Source organism: Scomber japonicus, chromosome 2, assembly GCF_027409825.1.
Source record: "Scomber japonicus isolate fScoJap1 chromosome 2, fScoJap1.pri, whole genome shotgun sequence".
Taxonomy (NCBI): Eukaryota; Metazoa; Chordata; class Actinopteri; order Scombriformes; family Scombridae; genus Scomber; species Scomber japonicus.
In genome coordinates, this window is record NC_070579.1 from 24,914,122 (window position 1) to 24,934,256 (window position 20,135).

The following is a 20,135-nucleotide window of genomic DNA, read 5'->3' on the forward strand; positions in this document are numbered from 1 at the left end:
CTCCTGTTCTCCCTCTGAACACCACTGTAGGTTAACAGTCACAGTGGAGATGACTCCTCTTCAGTCTGGGACCCAAATGCCTGTCGGAAGTGTGTCACATCCCCAAAGTGTGTGTGTGTGTGTGTGTGTGTGTGTGTGTGTGTGTGTGTGTGTGTGTGTGTGTGTGTGTGTGTGTGTGTGTGTGTGTCTCTTGCGTGTGTCTCTTGTGTGTGTTTCCTCTTCTATTGGCATGCCTGTTACGGTGTGCCTGCCTACAGTATATGGTGCTCGTAGACCAGAGTGTGTATACACGTGTGTTTGTGTCAGCGTCTGTGCATGGGAGTATATGTGTCTCCATGCGTATGAGTGTATTATGAGTGAAACAGGCTCTGGCGTGAAGATCAAAGTCCCTCCATAACTCCTCAGTCAGTCAGTCAGTCAGTCCGTAAGCCAGCCAGCGTACTGCCGGGAATCTCCACTCACTACGGGGGATGTTGAGTTATTAGGCTCAGATCATTTTAATTAAACCCCAGTTGTTCATTTGGTGAAAAAAATCCCAGTGCTCTCTCTCTCTCTTTCTGTCTTTCTCTTAATTTGTTTATAACATAGTGATAATTAAGAAAACTATTGTGTAATGTTAGTAGAATATATACTATGAGGATTACAGAAAGTACAATTGGCAGAAAAGGTGACTGTCAGCCTCAGAAATCGTCATTATTTTGGATTAAGGCCAAACCCTGCCAAGGTAGAAGCTATAATGATAATTTTTAGTCATTTAAGTTTTTTTTTCCAATTCTGATTTACCAAACTAAAGAAGCCGTTTTCATCCAAGTCTCATTGACAACAAACTAGAGAAGCAGCAATTAGTTGAACAGAAAAATCATGGGTAATTATTTTGATAATTGATTAATCATGTGAGTCAATTTTCAAGCAAAACTGCATTTGATAGTTACAGCTTCTTAAATGAGATAATTTCCCTCGCCTTAATACTGTAGTAAATCAAATGTCTTTGGGTTTTTAGACTAATTGTTGGACAGAATAAGACATTTGATAACATTACATTGTTTGAGGACATTTTTCACCATTTTCTAAAATCGTACTGTAGCCCAAGTGACTAGTATTCATTAGTTGCATCCTTGCGAATGTTTTGCATTGTTTTCTTTTAGGGAACCTATGTTGATGTATTTTAACTAGAATGGCTATTTATAACCAAAAAATCAATCACTTAAAAGAGCTGTAAAAGGAAAATACTATAATCATTTTAGTTTCCCATCACATGAATGTGTAAGATAACTTTTAATACACTTTCATGTTCTATTAACCTCATCCATTCAAATCTTCCTTTTTTATTTTTTTTATTTTTTAGTTCATAGCTTCTCAATATGTCACCTCCTCTTGGGTGTCCTTGTTAATGAAGTGTGATGGTAGTGATGAAGTGTAACAGCGACTGGTTTGGAGGTGCCGTGCCAGTGACAGGGTGGTCCCTGCCTCACACTGCTGCTGCTTCTGCTGGCACCCTCATGCTCATCACGCACACATTGTTCGATGGCACCTGGCCATGAGAGGGGCGATGGTGGAAAGCCTGGTAATGAGCAGACTTCTCCTCATGCTCTGTGTTTTTATATTCTTGTTTCATTAATCTAAAATGACAGAGCACATCACTTGTGTATTAATTATATGTTATGCATGGGCAATTTCAATTCATATTGATTGCATGCACTGATCATTGAGGACTGGTCATATAGGATGAGGGTTGCTGTGAATCTGGTAGCCCAATATAGAGAATAATAAAGTTGGGGTTTGCTGTCCTAGGTGTTCTTACTTCAGTCTTTTGTCAAATACTGTTTTTTATTCATTCCTGTAGATGACATTAAGGGTTTGATCTTAATTAAGTGTGCGTATTATACTGAGGCTGTCCAGCTGTTTGAAACAGCCCCAGGCCATAATTGTGAAAACCTATTACAGTCAATACCTGCCCAACTGTGTTGATGACATCTCTCATTCTACCGATGAGGTTTTGCTTTTCATTTGGACTCTATCATGAGATGACAGTGTGACTCATTTGTTTTTTAGTTTTTTCTTGTTTATGTGCACAGTGCTGATCATTTCCAGTCTCACACTGCCCAGGTTGTTTGAGAAAGCTTGAGTGGTATCCTAGTCATGCAATACTCCTGTTAAGGCCCAGATTTCCCCTGTTCATGGAAAGAGTCAATACATTGGCATATCGTAGGATGGAAAATTATTGACAGGATGGAATACAGAAATAAATGTAGGAAGAAAGATTTTTGTCAGATGTGGATATTTTCCAAGGATCCAAATATGTTCTTTTGCAACTTAGCTAGCCTTGAGAAATGTGTAGTCGCACTATGTGTACATGGATCATGTCAAGCTAAAAGAATCAGTGTAATCTAACATATTGTATCAACATGCTAACATGCTAACACAAATTTGTGAAAGTGATGCTATTGATCTTCAGGGCTATATCTGAATCTGTCACTGGCTCTGGACCAAAAGCACGTCTTGAAATAACATATGTATCTACATACCGCTCCCAGAGAACTTTGATGGACTTTATTCCCATAATTCACATGGACCTTGTCTTTGGAGTCTAACAGGTAAAAACCAATGGTCTGTACGTGCTAAAATTGAAGTGGTGTGGAGGTTTTTTTGCTCAATTTATGTGCTTTTCTTTGAAGTACGTATCTTTCAAATGGAAGTTCAACATTGAGAAAGTCATTCATCAGTTGGTCATTCTTTTTGTTGTCCATCATGTGCAGTGATCGATCTTGGGGTAAACGTAACAAGGTTAGGGAGGTGAAACTGTCCGTGGACACACAGCCGGTTTCAGTTTCAGTTTGGCACACAAATGGTTAGGATTAGGGCTGGAAATGTGAAGGCATGTATGTACCACTGTGACATGTAGGTAGTCAAAGTGGTGGGTCACTGCTGTTCCTGCTTTTTGGTATTGTATGTTAGATTACACTGATTCTTTTAGCCTGACATGATCCATGTACACACAGTATGACTACACATTTCTCAAGGCTAGCTATGTTGCAAAAGAACAATGGGATCTTTCTTCCTACATTTATTTCTGTATTCCATCCTGTCAATACTTTTCCATCCTATGATGATCCTATCCAATGACTCAATCCTGTATTGTTTTTCTTTATTCATCAGTTTTTATGATGGACAACAAATGCTTCTTGCAATTATACAGTTGCCATGGAGATAGCTTTATTCTAATTTGTCAGTGTGTGCAGTCAGATACTCAAATAATTGCTCAGCTGTGATGTAACAGCACCACACTTGTTCTAAATGAATATTCAGAGGTGGAATGCTACTTGTTTTAGCTGTAACTGGGCCACAACTTCTCCTACTGGAATAGTAAAATAGCATTTAGACTTCCAAAAATGATGATAATTGAAAGAGCTTACTGCCCCACAATATGAATAAACAGACTGTACAATCTGAATAAACAATACTGTATTTTGATCATTTGCAAGTGCTGCCACAACCTACACAGCATACAGCAAGACATTTATCATCACTCAGCTAAGAAAATCAATGATGCAATAAAATACCCCCAACGTGTTGACCAGGGGAACCCGTCAATCTATTTGGAGGGACTCAGAGATTCATTGGGGCCAGGGGGGCCGATGATGTCCAGCAGTGAGACTAATCATTACACATGTGGCCAGGCACTTCACAGGGCCAGATGTTGGGAGGGTAAATAGTGTGTATGGCAATGCCCTCACAGACCCCACCAGCACATGTGCACACACTTGGTCAGAAAGATTCAAAAACATCAACATTTTTGTTACATGTACAATATGTTCCTTAGTGTCTACAGTTTTTTCCAAAGCAGTAATATTACTCAAGATCATTTGCCAATGTGTTTGCTTAAGTGGGCAGTAGGCAGTGCATCAAATTTCTATTCCATTTCAGAGGAATGTTACTTAATATGTATTGATTTGTAATGTATCACATTATGGCAGATTGGCCCCTGAGTGAAAAATACAGTGGCTTTTCCTGAACTGTTACTCTTGGACACGATAGAAGAAATCAAGTCATTAGCTATTCATCCAATAAACAATAACAGCAAGTCCATTATATATAAATAAACTGACTTTTCATGCCAGATGGTTGTTGGGAAAAGAAAAGTGACTGTTTATGTGTCCTCACTCTGCGTGTCAGATTGCACACATTTTAGGACTATTTCTATACTAAGGTTCATTTTACATACACTGTAAAATTGTACATTTCTTTTTTGGGGTCTTTTTTTCAGTTTTTTGTTTTGTTTTTTTGCCAGGCATTGAAATGATTAATTGGGTTTTGTGCTCAGTTTATAAACTGGTAAAACTCTGAGGTTTTGAGCGAAACTCCTTCTAATCCTCACTCCCCACAGACCCTCAGGCTGAGTTTGTTTACAATAAGCAGCCGAGAGTTGAAGAAAAGAAAAGAAATAAGTTGAAAGAAACTCTTCCAAGACTGTGCAACTTCTTGTAAATACCATAATTGCCCTGAGTTGTATCATCATGCTGAGTGCATCTGTGTGTGCCAAGTCAAGTTCCAGTTACATCCAGAAATGTGTGTGTTTTGGTTGGCAACAGAGCACTACCCACTATACACAGTCAGTCACACTAGGGCCAATTGGTAACAGTTGTGGTCAGGACCCCCTGCACTACAACAAGGCATACAAGAGGGTTAGCTGAAAAATCTGTCTTTCTTTTGCTTCTTTCTCCATATCCTCAGGAGAAATCATCTCCTGAATAAGCACAACAGAATTAGCCCCACTGACTCAGATTGCGTTTAAATCGGTGAGAGAAAACAAGCATTTTCTCTGTGCGCTGTGCCCACTCTGGGAATGAATCCTACAATAACACACAGAGTTAATACAGCACATCCTGTAACCATGCTGGGGTGTCACTGTTTATGGTAGTGCCTCCACCGCACGCACATACACATACACAGACACAAACCAAAACCACCACTGCTATAGCCTCTGTGAAGATGAGTCAGCAATTCAAAGGCTTGGGGAGATATAGATCTAAGATGGAGGAATTTAATCATTAAAATTGAGACCGTCTCCCAAACTTCTCACCATGCTCTTGTGTGTGGGTATCATTTTTGCTCTCTGACTTCAATTAGGTTTAATAATAGTAAGTGATGATTTGCTTTCAAATGGATGTGTAGGACTCATGCTAGAGGCCCAATGTGGTGTAATGAATATCTGTAAAAGAATGGATGAGGATCCTCAACTTTCTTGATTGCACACTCGCTGGCATTGCAGTGCTACAAGGCTCTCGTTCATGGCAGTGTCACATCCTAAAAAATAAGGCCAGAGAAAAATTGCTATATTGCTGATTCCCTGAACCTCACACATAAACACACTATTTCTATCTCTGGTTTGGGCTTTTCTCCATCTCCGTTTCTTCTTCTGTACCTCTCTCATTCTTCCTAACTTTCCCTTACTTTCTTTTCAGTGAACAATATAATTAAAACCCAATGAGCCACATACTTTCACAAGCGTTATCTGGGCCGACTTGTTTGTGCTTTGGCCTGAACATTTTTTCCATTATCCATGTCTCTCACTTACCTTACTTGTAGGGCTGGATAATGTATCGCAGCTTTGCAGTTCTTTAATGACCTTGGATCTGGCTAAGTTGAATCAGGCACTAATTGCTGAACAAGACATGTTACCATCATTATAAGTTCTGTTGAAAGAACTTGGCTGATGGCACAGGGTATTCTCCTGCAAAGGGGTTCAACTTGTCAGGAAACTTGTATGCACTAGAGGTGGGAACATTTCTTGATTATAAGATGCATTGCGATGCAGACGGGGACGACTCTGCATCAATTAATAAAAGACAAAAATTGATTATTTAAACATTAGTTAATAACTTGATGTTGAAGGACGACTAAGGCGGAACCAAACTGTGAGATCAGACGTTTCCTGTAGTTCTTGACCAGGTTTGCACACACTGCATCAGGGATTTTGGCCCATTCCTCCATACAGATCTCCTCCAGATCCTTCAGGTTTCAGGGCTGTCGCTGGGCAATACTGACTTTCAGCTCCCTCCAAACATTTTCTTTTGGGTTCAGGACTGGAGACTGGCTAAGCCACTCCAGGACCTTGAGATGCTTCTTACGGAGCCACTCCTTAGTTGCCCTGGCTGTGTGTTTTGGGTCGTTGTCATGCTGGAAGACCCAACCACGACCCATCTTCAATGCTTTTACTGAGGGAAGGAGGTTGTTGGCCAAGATCTTGCGATACATGGCCCCATCCACCCTCTCCTCAATACGGTGCAGTCGTCCTGTCCCCTATGCAGAAAAGCATCCCCAAAGAATGATGTTTCCACCTCCATGCTTCATGGTTGGGATGGTGTACTTGGGGTTGTACTCATCCTTCTTCTTCCTCCAAACACGGCGAGTGGAGTTTAGACCAAAAAGCTCAATTTTTGTCTCATCAGACCACATGACCTTCTCCCATTCCTCCTCTGGATCATCCAGATGGTCATTAGCAAACTTCAGACGGGCCTGGACATGCGCTGGCTTGAGCAGGGGGACCTTGCGTGCGCTGCAGGATTTTAATCCATGACGGCGTAGTGTGTTACTAATGGTTTTCTTTGAGACTGTGTTCCCAGCTCTCTTCAGGTCATTGACCAGTCCTGCCTTGTAGTTCTGGGCTGATCCCTCACCTTCCTCATGATCATTGATGCCCCACGAGGTGAGATCTTGCATGGAGCCCCAGACCAAGGGAGATTGACCATCATCTTGAACTTCTTCCATTTTCTAATAATTGCACCAACAGTTGTTGCCTTCTCACCAAGCTGCTTGCCTATTGTCCTGTAGCCCATCCCATCCTCGTGCAGGTCTACAATTTTATCCCTGATGTCCTTACACAGCTCTCTGGTCTTGACCATTGTGGCGAGGTTGGAGTCTGTTTGAGTGTGTGGACAGGTGTCTTTTATATAGGTAACGAGTTCAAACAGGTGCAGTTAATACAGGTAATGAGTGGAGAACAGGAGGGCTTCTTAAAGAAAAACTAACAGGCCTGTGAGAGCCGGAATTCTTACTGGTTGGTAGGTGATCAAATACTTATGTCATGCAATAAAATGCAAATTAATTATTTAAAGATCATACAATGTGATTTTCTGGATTTTTGTTTTAGATTCCGTCTCTCACAGTTGAAGTGTACCTATGATAAAAATTACAGACCTCTACATGCTTTGTAAGTGGGAAAACCTGCAAAATCGGCAGTGTATCAAATACTTGTTCTCCCCACTGTACATGCAAGTTTCTGGTCCAGGATCAATATCAGGTTGAATATCTTGCTCAAGGATAATTAAACATGTGGAACGACTTGCTCTACCTCCTGACCCACAGTTGCCGACCTGAGCTGAGCTTACAGGAAACAGCATTTGGTGTGGTTATTGTGTCTGTGTAACACCTTCAGTCTAGCAATGAGGCTGATGGGTGGGTATACTGTAAAAGCCCAGAAATTAAATGAGAATGCTACAACTGCCTGTGTACACCCTTGAATAGTGTTATATCAAATTGTGACCTAACACAAAAAAAAACATTCTGTGGCCATTTAGTATTTTTCTTCGTGCCTTGGACGCATAATAACCCTTTAGTCCAGACCAGCGGCAGCCAAACCTTAGGGTAGTGGGTGTCTGTCTGTGGCTCCAGATGACGCTGACCGCAAGGACGGAAACAGACCTGTTAACTAGTTAGCCCCCAGAGAGCAGGATGGCCACAGAGTGAGGCGATCTATGTAAAAGCAAAGCAGAGTGTTGGAACAGAGTTGAAATAGTGTTGAGATTACACAGAGAGTCAGAAGCTTGAGGGAGTATGTGACATCATATGAGAGCAACATCTGTCTCCTATTGGTGTGTGTGCTTCAGGGCTCTACACAGAAGGGCCCGGTTGTACATATATTGTTTTCTTGTGTGAATAAAAGGCTCTATTGGTAGCAGAGAAACAGAACCAAGAGCTGGCATTCCTGTCTCTTTTAGTATTTAGATTCTACCACATTCTCACTTGCTCTGGCAACAGCTGCTATTGTAGTATTTAAGAAAAAGAGATACTGTGGAATTTGTGTCTTTTAATTGCAGATTTTTGTATATACTCCCATATGTCTCTATACATTTCTATATTTACTAGTTCATGTTTGTGTTCTTGCTAATTGCCCACTGAATGTTGACACACACTGGGTAGCATGCAGTGGCTATAAAATAGCTTTAGTTGCTTTTGAATGTATTAAACATTATAAATTGAGATAACACATTGCCTTATTCAAAAGAATTGACCTTCCATTTTAAGACTTGAACTTCAGGCTTTATGATCATATGGAATTGGTTTCACAGTCAATTTTATGCAATGGCACCTACAGAAGGCTAATATTGGTGAATGTCTCACTGACTTTCAGAAGTTCATACAAAAATGTACCAATATAATGCCTGGACAGTCAAAGTTCTCAGCTTTTGATTATTTGTGACAGGCCCTTTACATGCTTCAGTTGAGCTAGGACTGTATTGTCCTATTTAGGGCTGCAAATTGGTTGTCATTATATCTGTTATACTGCCGGCTTGCCTCTTAACTGCCAAATAACTATTCCTGTTTTCACAATTCTCTGATTTTCAATTCTTTTTGTTTATCGTGAAAAGAACACACTTACGACTATGTTAACGAGTCCCTGGGCGCAAAGACGGCTTGTTAATGAACTTGTGTTGTACATGCAGTAGGTATAATTAAGAAAGGGCATAGTTGACTTCTTCCACAGCAGGAACATCAGCTTATTAGGGTGCTGATATATATTCATTTGCTGTAGTTGAGACAGAGCTCTGAGGAGACTTTAATTTAATTTGAAAGTTTTCCTGTTTAAATCCTGAACACATCTTTTCTTCCTATAAAGTTCTCACTCATCTAACACGTTATAAAGATAGTGAGCGCTTAAGCGGTACAGTTCTTGTTTTTGATTTTTATGTCCTTTGTTTTAATGTTGTGATATCCTTAAGCCTCTTGTCAGAAACGAGATTTAGAGGGAGGGCACGCATTGTCTATTGTGCATTAAAGGCAAAATAAGCATAGAGTGATGCATCTTACAGCAACTGGCAAACAAAAAATGGAATGTCTGTGTGTGTGTGTGTGTGTGTGTGTGTGTGTGTGCTCACGCACGTGCCATGCTTTCATACACTGTGGCTTCGGAGGTTTATCCAGTGTAATAGCATTTTAAATAAACAACCCTTGCCTGAAACAGGGCCTTCTTTGTGGCCTGGCAGATCCAAGCCATGGCCAGCAGCTGTCATACATGGAAGCAAAAGTTACAATAGGAAATTGAGAATTATGTTGTTAGAAACATGACTTGATAACAGGATGAAGTGAAGGAATATGCACACGAAAAGGCAATACACTGTAGAGCTACCTTTCTGAAAAAGTAATATAGCGTTTCATTGCAGCTGCAGTTAAATGTCATGTTCTAGTGCTGCTGCATCTTGGCATGGTTGAGAATTCATCAATGAATTGAGATGTTATTGCACAGCCAGGACTGAATCAAGAAACTTGGCACCAGCAGACCAAAAACATCCTTCATGATTCGTTGGAGTGGCACGCGGCACAAATGGTTTAGTGTCTACACCCTTTCCCTGCCAGTAAAATAAGAATTTCTTCCTCTCAAATTGTTGCCTGATGCTTAGATGATGATGTGACAGTCTCCGGGGACACTATACATATGGCGCTCTCACGTCTCGCTTCTCCTTGTCCTTGCCCCTTCACACTCTGGCCCTCCAAACTGACATGCCTTACTTCCCTCCCTCAAATTATTCATGCAGTTTAATTTTCTGATGTCAGCCAAACGCAGGCTGTTTTGTCAAGTGGTGATAGTTCCTACTTGAGGAAACACATTTTCTCACCACTGTTAAGACAGTTGTGCTCACGAAGACAAAACACTGTAAGATGACCTCAACAACTCACCTGTGGGACTCATTTGTGTAACCCAGCTTCTCATGAACAGACAAAAGCTCAGATATATTAAAAAAAAGAACATAGAACATGATTGGAACGTTTTAATATACAGTATAGAAGCAATAAAAGACTGTTCCCTCCTTGGACAAGACAGCCTGTTTGACTTGGCACTGAGCTGTGTTCCATGGATGAGTCTAGTTTCCCATTCCTGTAAAACTTCCATTTATCAGATGCTGAAACGGAGCCTGCAAAGAGTTTCCGCTTTCTTTGTCTCGGCCTTAAAGTCTTTGTTTCTGGCCTGTTTTATTATTTTTTGGTTTAGTTTTATTCTTTCTCAATTTACAAGGCTACTGGATAGGACCTATCATCACTGTTAAAGTAGATGTAAAACACAGGCCACACACATATTTAAGATGAAACAGTCAATTGGACTTCTGTTTTATTATAAATCTCCTGATATATAACAAGTGTAATGAACCATGTTGTTTTGAGGGTTTCTGTTCATATATTTTCAACAAGTATTAATTCACATGTGTGTCATTTTGGTGGTATGGAAGAATGAAGGAGACTGCTGGATTGCCTTTGGAAGGAGAAAAAAATAATTCATTGTGCTCTATCCACTTTAATATGCCTATGCATTAGATAAAGTTATAGTAAATTACTTTATATAATTATCAATTATATCAGTCATTTTATATGTCAATCATGGGTTCTGTTCCCATTTCTGAATAAGTTCTGACAACCCGTAACCCCAAAGTTTATAGTAACTGAAATCAGTATCACATTTTAATTCCTAACCTTAACAAATCAAGAATATGTCAGCAGTTATCTGTTTTTATGTTGAGCCAGAAATCTTGAGATGCCATGTCTCAACACAGTGACTGATCTAACAAATCAAACAGACTTCCATCTGGATGACCTTCAAGTCAGGAACTCCTACTGAAGGACCGTCGTCTCACTGCCAAACACACATGCACGCTCTCTCTCTCTCTCTCTCACACACACAAACACTCTTCTCTCACACTTCTGTGAAGGCCTAGGCATAGTCCCTGAAGCCTGGGCTTACGTCTTTAAAACTCATGAACAATAGGAGCCTGATTCAATCCAGAATGGATTCAGGAAGTAGTGAAACCATTTGAAAAGGCGAGGAGTGCTTTCACACAACCCACTCCCTCAGCACTACCACTCATGTCTGTGCATTGGCAGCTTCTGACTTTTGAAATTGTTGACTGCTCTGATGTCATGTATCACAGATGCTGTCCCTTTTCCATTTTGCTTTTATTTCTTTTATTACACAAAGCATATTGGGAGGTCTATGTTGTAAAAAGGGAAAAATAATGGCTTGTGAAATCTTAACAATGACAAATAGTAGAATAATACAGAGCTGAATTGTTTATTGACATTCTCTCTCCTCTTTCCTCTCTCTTTTTCTTTTTGTCTCTTAGAAATCATTGACGACCTTGCGCATCTTGTGGACAAGACAGACAGCAGGATTCGTAATGAGACACGAAGGGTGAAGCTGGTGGAGACAAAGTCAGCATCTTGTGGTGAGCTTTCCACACTTTTCTTTACTTGCAGGATGCTATGGAGCAACTTAATCTCACATGCTGATCAGGTTTCTCCTGTCTTCCTTTGCTGCACTTCACACAGTCTAACAGAATGTAGATTATATAAAGGGAGTAACTCTGGCTGGTGTGAGACATAAATTAAAGTTAGACACTTTTTCGGAGACAATACATAATTTGATACACAGCATCCATCATGCAAAGTACAGCTAATCTTGTAGTAATGCCATAGCTATATAAAGTTATCATCTTCATTGTTCAGAAATTGTCACTGCTCAATTGTCACTAGCAGTGTCACTCCTATTGCTGCTTTGGCCTTCATCTCCAGAAGGAATGGCGCTTAATGGAGCAGAAAGAATGTTGCTGATGGGGACAAGCCCTTTTGCGCAGCACATGTGGGTGGTGAATGGTGGGTTGTACTGGCTCTGTCTGTCACGCCTGCTAATATAGTGTCCCGAACTTTAAAAAGGGGTCTCTCATACTAGCCCTTTGACGAAATCCTTAAATGTCTTCTGAGGGTTGCAAATCATGCCCCCAAGTCATCAGCTTCTGTTCTATCAGCTCCAGATTTTGGTGAGTTGAGTTGTTCACTAAGAATATATGTGAATGCACGGCCCTCCCTCACCATTACCACAGATCTGCTCCAGTTTGTTTAACTTTTGTCTGTTTTGTGTGTCTTTTACAAAAAAAAAGAAGTTTTTTTTTTCTCAGTAAGGTAATGCTTATCTGAGGAGAACTGCTGTCATGAGAGGTGTGTTAGCTGGCTAAAGCCAACCTATGGAATGTGGAGCTCGAGCCAGGCTCAGTTTGTTCAGTCAAATGCCAGACAGCATTGCTAAGGCAAAGGCTGCATTGTTGTGCTAGGAGACCTAGCTAACAGGCAGTCATGGACAGAAGCAGATCAGGCAATATGAAGGCTAGCACCCAGAATGCTTTATTCTGTTGGTTGTGTCCCCATGGTGCCTGAGCGTGAGTTTGTTTGAAGATCCCAGAGCTGCTCCTTCATCTCTTGTTTCAGGGTCTGAAGAAAATTCATGAGGCGTGTGTGTGTATGTGTTTGCCTGTGTGCATGCATGTGAGTGATACTTGTCCATCTGCATGTTTGTATGCATCTCATTATTTTCTGGGGTGCATGCATGCAAATTCATGTAAAGTATTTTCTTGTGCATGCATGATTGTATATTGTCATATATAAGTGTGTGTGTGTGTGTGTGTCTCAGACCTTCTCTGTGAATGGAAAATTCCCCTGTGGTCTTCCTCCCTCTCACCTCAGTGCTCTCTTTCTTTTTTCCATTCCTCTCTGTCATCCCCTTGCTCGTCTTTGCAGTTGTTTGACACTCGTCTTTGTGTCAAGCAGAGAAAGAGTTGAAAATACTACATGCCACAAATTGTTTGGAGGGCTTTCCCTCTTTCTCCATGGCAGCATGTTTATAATTCCTTAGCTTTAAGGCTTTATTTACTTTTGAAACCACCTCTCATCCAAAGCTGGCATTTGGTGTTATGTCTCAGCCGAGTCCTTGTAAAGTTAAAAAACGTCTGGCTTTGACAGCCGAGAGCATACTTCACATAACTTTTAGTGGCTGCCTCATTGTACAGGAGACATCTTAGTTTTTACAGCCCAAAGTTGCACTAAGGGCTCAAGACAATCACAGAAATCAGGGAAGTGTTCTGTATTTTAGGGGTTATCTGTTGTAGTTCCTGACATTGCATTGTCAAGTGTAGGTAGAACAGTTTGTTGTGCATGCATGCACCAGAGGTCTCAAATAAGCAGCTGTCAGCTGGAGAATAATAAGCTAAGCTTTATATGGTATATATATGGTACATGAATGGTCCCAGTTAGTATTATGGAACATCTATTGTCCTGAATTATACAAAGGTCAAGTATGGCACAGGCTTGTGGAGACATCGTTCTTATGGGTGTACACAAGATTTTGATTCGCGTTTACTACATTAAAGCATTTCCCAGGTCAAAACACCACAATATACATACATCACCATGTTTTTACTTTTATGTTTCACTACCAATAACACTGAAACATAGAAGTAAAAACAAATAGATATATGATTTTGCTGTTTAAAATTGTAAATCTCAATTTCTTTGACATTTCAAGGACAGCTGCTCCTGCACATAAACACAACCTCAATACATTTCAAGAAATGTGTGCATGACACCTAATAATAATTGTTTTTTTGTTTGTTTTTTAGTTAGTTTGAATGGCAACATCAGCTCAACTGTTGGTCCAGTGCTGTAACTGAAACCAGCTAAGCCTGAGTCATTACCACTTGTTTTAGCTGATGTTGGTGGGAAATGAGGAGTGAAGGCTTTGAATTTGAATGGATTAGTGTGGCAGATTAGTCTATGGGACCAAAGGATCTCTTGGAGGGTGATGTGAGTTCCCCAGAGCTTAGGCATCACCAACATGCAACATCAGTGCTTGAGCACTTCCCTTCTCAACAGAGCTAATCCTTGGTCTGTAGAGGGCCACTTCTGCAACCACATCAATCCTGCAGGTGGCTTGCATCTCAAGTAGGTTTTTACTGTTTGGACTAGAGGGGATGTCTAAAGAGACTGTGGGTGAGAGGAGGCATTTGACAATTTTGAAGTGAGAACATGTAGTGCAAGTTAGGAACTGAGACCCTAATTGTGAGTTGGAAGTTGTCAAGAAAACACACATTTTGCTCAATATGGAGTGTCCAACTTTAAAAACTTGTGTGTCATCTTTAATCAGTGATATATTCCATTCTGGCTCTTGTTCCTCTTATTGCCCTGACATGGTATGCTGTTGGAAACCAGAAATGGCAAGTGAAAGTGTTTCACATGGTTGATGAAAGGATTGCTTAAAGAAATACATCCTGCTAATGATGTTTCCACATCTGAGATTCCTCTTAGTGAGTGGCAAGTTAAATTAAACTTGCCTCAAGAAATCTATAAATATTTGAAACCCTACTCACGTCTCATTTTTGCCAAGGTTTGAGGTAGAACAATTTATTCCTAGTTATTGTGGTCACACCACAACATTTCACCATGGCATGGTTTTTATCTACTAGCTGAATATCTTTTAATCTCAGTGTTCATTTTGTTAACAGTCACTTACCTCAGCAAGGTGATTTATAGGCAGATGTTAAATTGCATGGCATTATGAACACTATAAAAAATATGAAAAATATAAAATTAGAATTTTTAGCCACGTTAGTGTCATGCCAGTGTCAGTCAGTCCATCACTTTGGTGTAGAATGCAATATTTCAACAACTATTAGATCAATTGCCTTGAAATATAACACAGACATTCATTATGCCCGGGGAATTAATCCTAATGACTTTGGTGGTCCTGTGACTTTTCCTCACGTAGCCATGAGGTTCACATTTGTGGTTTTGAGTGAAATGTCTCAAAATCTATTGGATGGATTGCCATGAACTCTGGTAAGGACATTCAATTGCCCCTCTGGATGAAATGTAATCACATTGGTGATTCCCTGGATATTCATCGAGCACTTATCTAATACTTTGGTTTTTGACCAAATACTTCAAAAAGAATGACATTCCAATCAGCCTCGGCATTAGTAAAAAAGAAAAAGCCAAACTTCAAATCTTTCTCCAAGGTATATTATATTATGACTTAATGTTTTATGCTTTGCTTTAGATATTTTCTTTTTTTCTTCTCTTTTTACTTGTGTACTTTAGTGTACTTTATACTAAAGGGATCTTTGTGTCTGGCCATTTTCCACTGTGGGGGACAGTAAAGTTGTATTCTGTTCTGGTCTGTTCTGCTCTATTAGCATGCTGACAATAGCTTAAAGTGCTGCTGTGCCTAAGTATGGCTGTAAACTCTTACTGTTGAGTTCTAATTCTCAAACCTAGATCTGTTTCAATACTTCAATGCAAAAACCGTTAACAACATATATAGACAACTGTTCAGTTGTGCTGGGAGAAAAATGATGAGCATCACACTGACCCCGTTAACATAAAATGTGTCTCTTTTTTTTCTTTGGAGGTCATGCCGTCCTTTTGTGATCCAAAAAGATCTTTGAACCATAAGCAAGGGGCACAGAGAGAGTAGTGAGGGAGGTTTCGGGGGTTGTCTCTGTCTGTCCAGGGCTCTCACCAATTATTCCTTTTCTCTGTGATTTGTCTTATTGATGTGTCTGGAAATTGCAAAGAGGGGATGAACCCAGACTCAGGCCTCCATAGCTCTTGGGTGGTCAGTCTATCAGCAGACACTAACTATCTCCCTTAGCATCAGTGTCACAGCAGAGTTCTAATCTATTTGGCAAGCAAACGCAATTTTGTCATTAGTCTTTGGAGGCCCCCCTGAGGGTCAGGAGTAGCTTGTTTAGTGACAGACGGGGATGGTCGAAAGAGAACACGAGGGTGAGGGTCAGTGTGGGTGCCTCATGTGGCTCTGTGACTAGCTGCTATGTGACATTAAAGGGTGTGAGAGCCCCTCTCCACAGTAACATATGCAGATGTTACACAGCCTCAGCCTTCGTTGCTATTCTTGCTGTCAAATGGAGTTGCAGACAGATGTTAGACCACATTGAATTCTGATGGCTGAATCTGCTTCGATATCGTTTACATCCAAACAAAGATAATTGCAGGGAATTTGTGTGTGTGTATTTGCTTTAAGCGTGAGACTTTTAAAGAACCATCACAAGAAGTATTTGAATGTGTGTTTCCACTTTGACATTTATATCATGCACACATGTGTAAGTTATCAGGAGGAGAGGACCTGTCTGTACCAGTGATAACATGTATGTCCTATGGATCTATATATGAACACCTTCCTTCATGTCTCAGAGTAGAAACACTACACTCGAAGAATTAAATATATGATTAGGAAGAAAGAATCTGTCATAAAGACTAAAAAATGAAACATAGGAGATAGATGAGGTGATTGGCACAATGAGCAAAGACTGTATTCTGGTCTCTTTACTGCATATATCCTGACAAAGAAATCAGCATCAGCTTTAAATTTCATCAGACCGCCACACCACCACTACCACCGCAAGCAATTAGTTCAGCATGGCTTATATCTCGCGCTGTCTCCCTCCCTGTGGGAAAGACGACCAATTAGGCCGCTGAGGGGAACGCAAGAGGAGAGAGCCAAAGAATGAGAGAAATGTAAACCTAAAGTGAAAGGCTGCGGAAAATACCATCTGCATGCTAAATAACAATGGACAACTTGAGTCAGTGAGGGGACTGCCGACAATGCTCAGAACCAGCGAGAGATGCAGTTGTTTGAAATCTTCACCCCTGTGCGATTGCAAGAGGAAAAGGAAAGGGGGGGGGGGGGTGGCGACTAATGGGTGAGTGCGCCCTGGGAGAAAATTTTCCACATCTAATGTGTGTGTGGCATGGTTTATGGTATAAGTCATAGTATACATATCTGCTATACTGAGGGAAAGGACACCACATCTAAAAGGCATTCAAGTGTTTATGATGCACATGATATATTAGCCACCCAGCATCTCTTCTCTCCTATATCCCGTAAAAGACTTCCAGAGGTGAGCTGTGGTCTATTTGACTTATTTGTCAGGTTTTGTTTATGTAAAGCTGCAGTGATTGGTTTTTGGTTACTTGGGGGCAACACAACAACTTCTAATCACAACATTGACATTGTATTACCTTATAAAGATGAAGACCCAGCAGAGATACATTAGTATTTATTTAGAGTTGTGCTCCTGGCAATGTGTTGCAGTCCATTCTGCAGACAAGGAGCAGCATTTGTTATTATTTGAAGTTGTGTGTCTGGCCACCCGATGAATGTAAGTCCAATATTTACTCTCCTTTAGTCTCTGGGTTTTGTTTCCATTTTAGAGGCCCCAAAAGTAACACAGGGAATAAAATATTGAAGTTATAATTTAAATTTAGCCCAAAAAAAGAATGCTAAATGCACAACCATGTTCACCAGCTATATATGATGGTATGAGATGGTACAAAAATAAAAAAATAAAATATAATACAAGTTCCTCTGTATCTCCTAACAGCAGATTTGGGATATGATTATCTATTCATCTCTATACGTGACACCTTTCACATTACAATTTGTTATCCATTGCTAATTTAAAAATATTGATAACTTATATTGATAGCTTTAATCAGCCCTTATTGATGAAACTCAGATTACATTTCCTGCTTTTTTTTTTAGCAAAGACAACAACAAAAACATCCATGTCATTGTTTAGATAGTTAATAAATAAGTACTCTTCTGGTATTTGGGTGAAACCTTAATTTTAGTTAATTTTAGTTTTATGTTAAATAAAATGCTATTGAACTCTAAAGCTATTTTCATTTTTTGAAAGGTTTAAACATTTTACCACAGGATTTTCACCACAAAGGTTTTTTTTTTTTTTTTTTGGAGGGGTGATGGGGTGGGGGGTGACTATAGTAAAAAACTGTAATATTTTCAGGTCCTGAGGGTAAAGCTCTTTGATGAAGTGCGAGTGAGCTTTTGCACATTTTTTTCTCTGCTTCCATAGTATCAGTGAAAAACAATGATTATCCTCTCAAAGCAGAATCAGAAACATATGCCTATCGCAGTGTGCAATCTGTGGCAATAAAGCTTTTGTGGCTGTTTGAACGCATGTAAATTGCATTAAGTCATCAAGAGAAGAATGGTGATATACTGTGAGGGCATATACACTTGGGACTTGCGTTAGATCAAGAACTTCAAAAATTAGTAGTGAGGTATGCAGGCTTCTTACCTCTTCCAAGTCTGTTCCCTTGTGTCTGCTGCATTCCCCTCCTTCTCTCTGAGTCTGTCTCAAATCAGGTATGAGCTACTCAGCTGCTTGACATTTTCAATTTTCAACTTTAAAGTCAAGGATAAGGGGTTTTTTTAAAGTTTTTTTTTTAATCACAAAGGGTTTAAGCAAAGTAAAATTAAGACAAAAACCTTGAGTAAATACTCAAATTATAATTCTAACTACTGAGTATCAGTGGTCTTCTTCTGAAGCTGGTGGCACTCACTCACGTTATCTCCTGTATAGATCCTTGCTTGTGTTGTATTAACTCTTGTGTACATCGCTTTGGATGAAAGCATCTGCTAAATGAATTGTATCAACTGCTCAAGGCAAGAGTCGCTTTTAAAATTGAATGAATTGAATGTATTTACTACAGAACTTGTCCTGAGAGTTTTGAATGTTTTTTCCCCCTTGTGCATACAAGTTCATATTTTGAAATAGACTTTAAAAATTTCCTTTTAAGGAATTTTGGGGCTCTTTGTTTTCTCCCTTCATTTACCTCTGTCTCTTAAGTGGTATTCCAAACTGAGACACAGTCATAGGCAAGAAATATTTTCATTACATTAGAAGTGATGGTTCCAGTCCAGATCAAGACTTGGACCACTTCGAGGTACAAGAAATCTGCACAATGCTATATCAGTTTCTCAAATGTTTGAAATGTACAGAATACCTTACCTAATACTGAAACACACATTTCACAAAATATATAACTTTCTGTTTGTCCTTTGCATAGAGATGAATAAGTTACATCAGGCTTTGAAAACAGACAATACTTCCTAGATTTCAAACTGTGTTTTGGGTATTTTTATGCAATTTTAGCTGACCCTTAAGATGACAACATATACCGTACCCCTCTCTCTCTTTTATCTGGGGCCTTACTATGTCTTACTTATTTGCTTTTCCCTTTCCTCCTTCAGGGATGCTGGTGGTGATTGTTCTGCTTCTTATAGCAATCATAGTGGTTGCCGTGTGGCCTGTGTAGCTGAAGAAAATGGCAGTGGTCATGGATCTGTTTTGGATGTCTACAGCTGTACACACACACACACACACACACACACACACACACACATACACACTGGAACACTTTCTCTCCTATGGTTTTATTTTGTCTAATCTTGCTCATCACACACAAAGGTCACTGGTGACTTTCCAATATGATGTGAAATAAAGACTTTGGTGCGTGAGACAGCACATCAAAATCTTGTCAGTTGGGTGAAACACATTGGTGATCCCAAAATAAAGCTGTTTCTTTTAAAAAAAATATATGATGTTTAAAGGTGCAAACTGTCCTGTTTAATGGTGTCTGACTTATTAAATCAACTATGTATCAAACTGTTAGATTGTTTGTAAGCATCTTGAAAAATATTTTTAGCCTTTCATTTGACTAATGTTGACCTAACAGTAGGACTTCCCACAGGTAGCCGGAGCTTTCCTTTAATAAGTCTGTCTGTGGAGTGGATTGAGGCTCACACTGGGTACAGTTATTCCACAAGCTTTGCAATATTCACACTCACTTATATTTACCCATGCATTACTGTAGCAGCTGTAATGTTATCATTTGTCTTGGGATTTTATAATGTTTATAGAACAGCTTTCAGCCAAAACAAACACCTCGACTGTGTTACTGACATGGCTGTTTTCCTTCCTTGTAAATCAATTCAGATTGTAATTTCTAATAAATGACATTTCCAGTTAATAGTCCCTGGACTCCTGTCTGTCTGTGTTTATGCCCGGGGCTCACTCTGGAGGATTGAAGTGTTTTGCAACATGATATTTAGCTCGGGTGGACCTTTGACAAAGCTTCAACATAATGGTGCAGCCTGCTACAGTATATATTGTTATATAGTGTACTAGTAATGTTTTCAAGCAAATGCTGCCCAGGTT

General features: G+C 39.8%; 1 protein-coding gene across 1 annotated transcript in view; it reads left to right on the forward strand.

The window, feature by feature from the left end:
• Positions 1-19,941, forward strand: part of stx8 (syntaxin 8) — a 41,017-nt gene extending 21,076 nt beyond the window's left edge. The window contains exons 7-8 of the mRNA XM_053331860.1: positions 11,391-11,492; positions 19,169-19,941. Of these exons, the coding sequence (XP_053187835.1) occupies positions 11,391-11,492; positions 19,169-19,233 (167 nt within the window). The 3' untranslated portion in view covers positions 19,234-19,941. The remainder of the gene's footprint in view (positions 1-11,390; positions 11,493-19,168) is intronic.
• Positions 19,942-20,135: the final 194 nt, after the last annotated feature.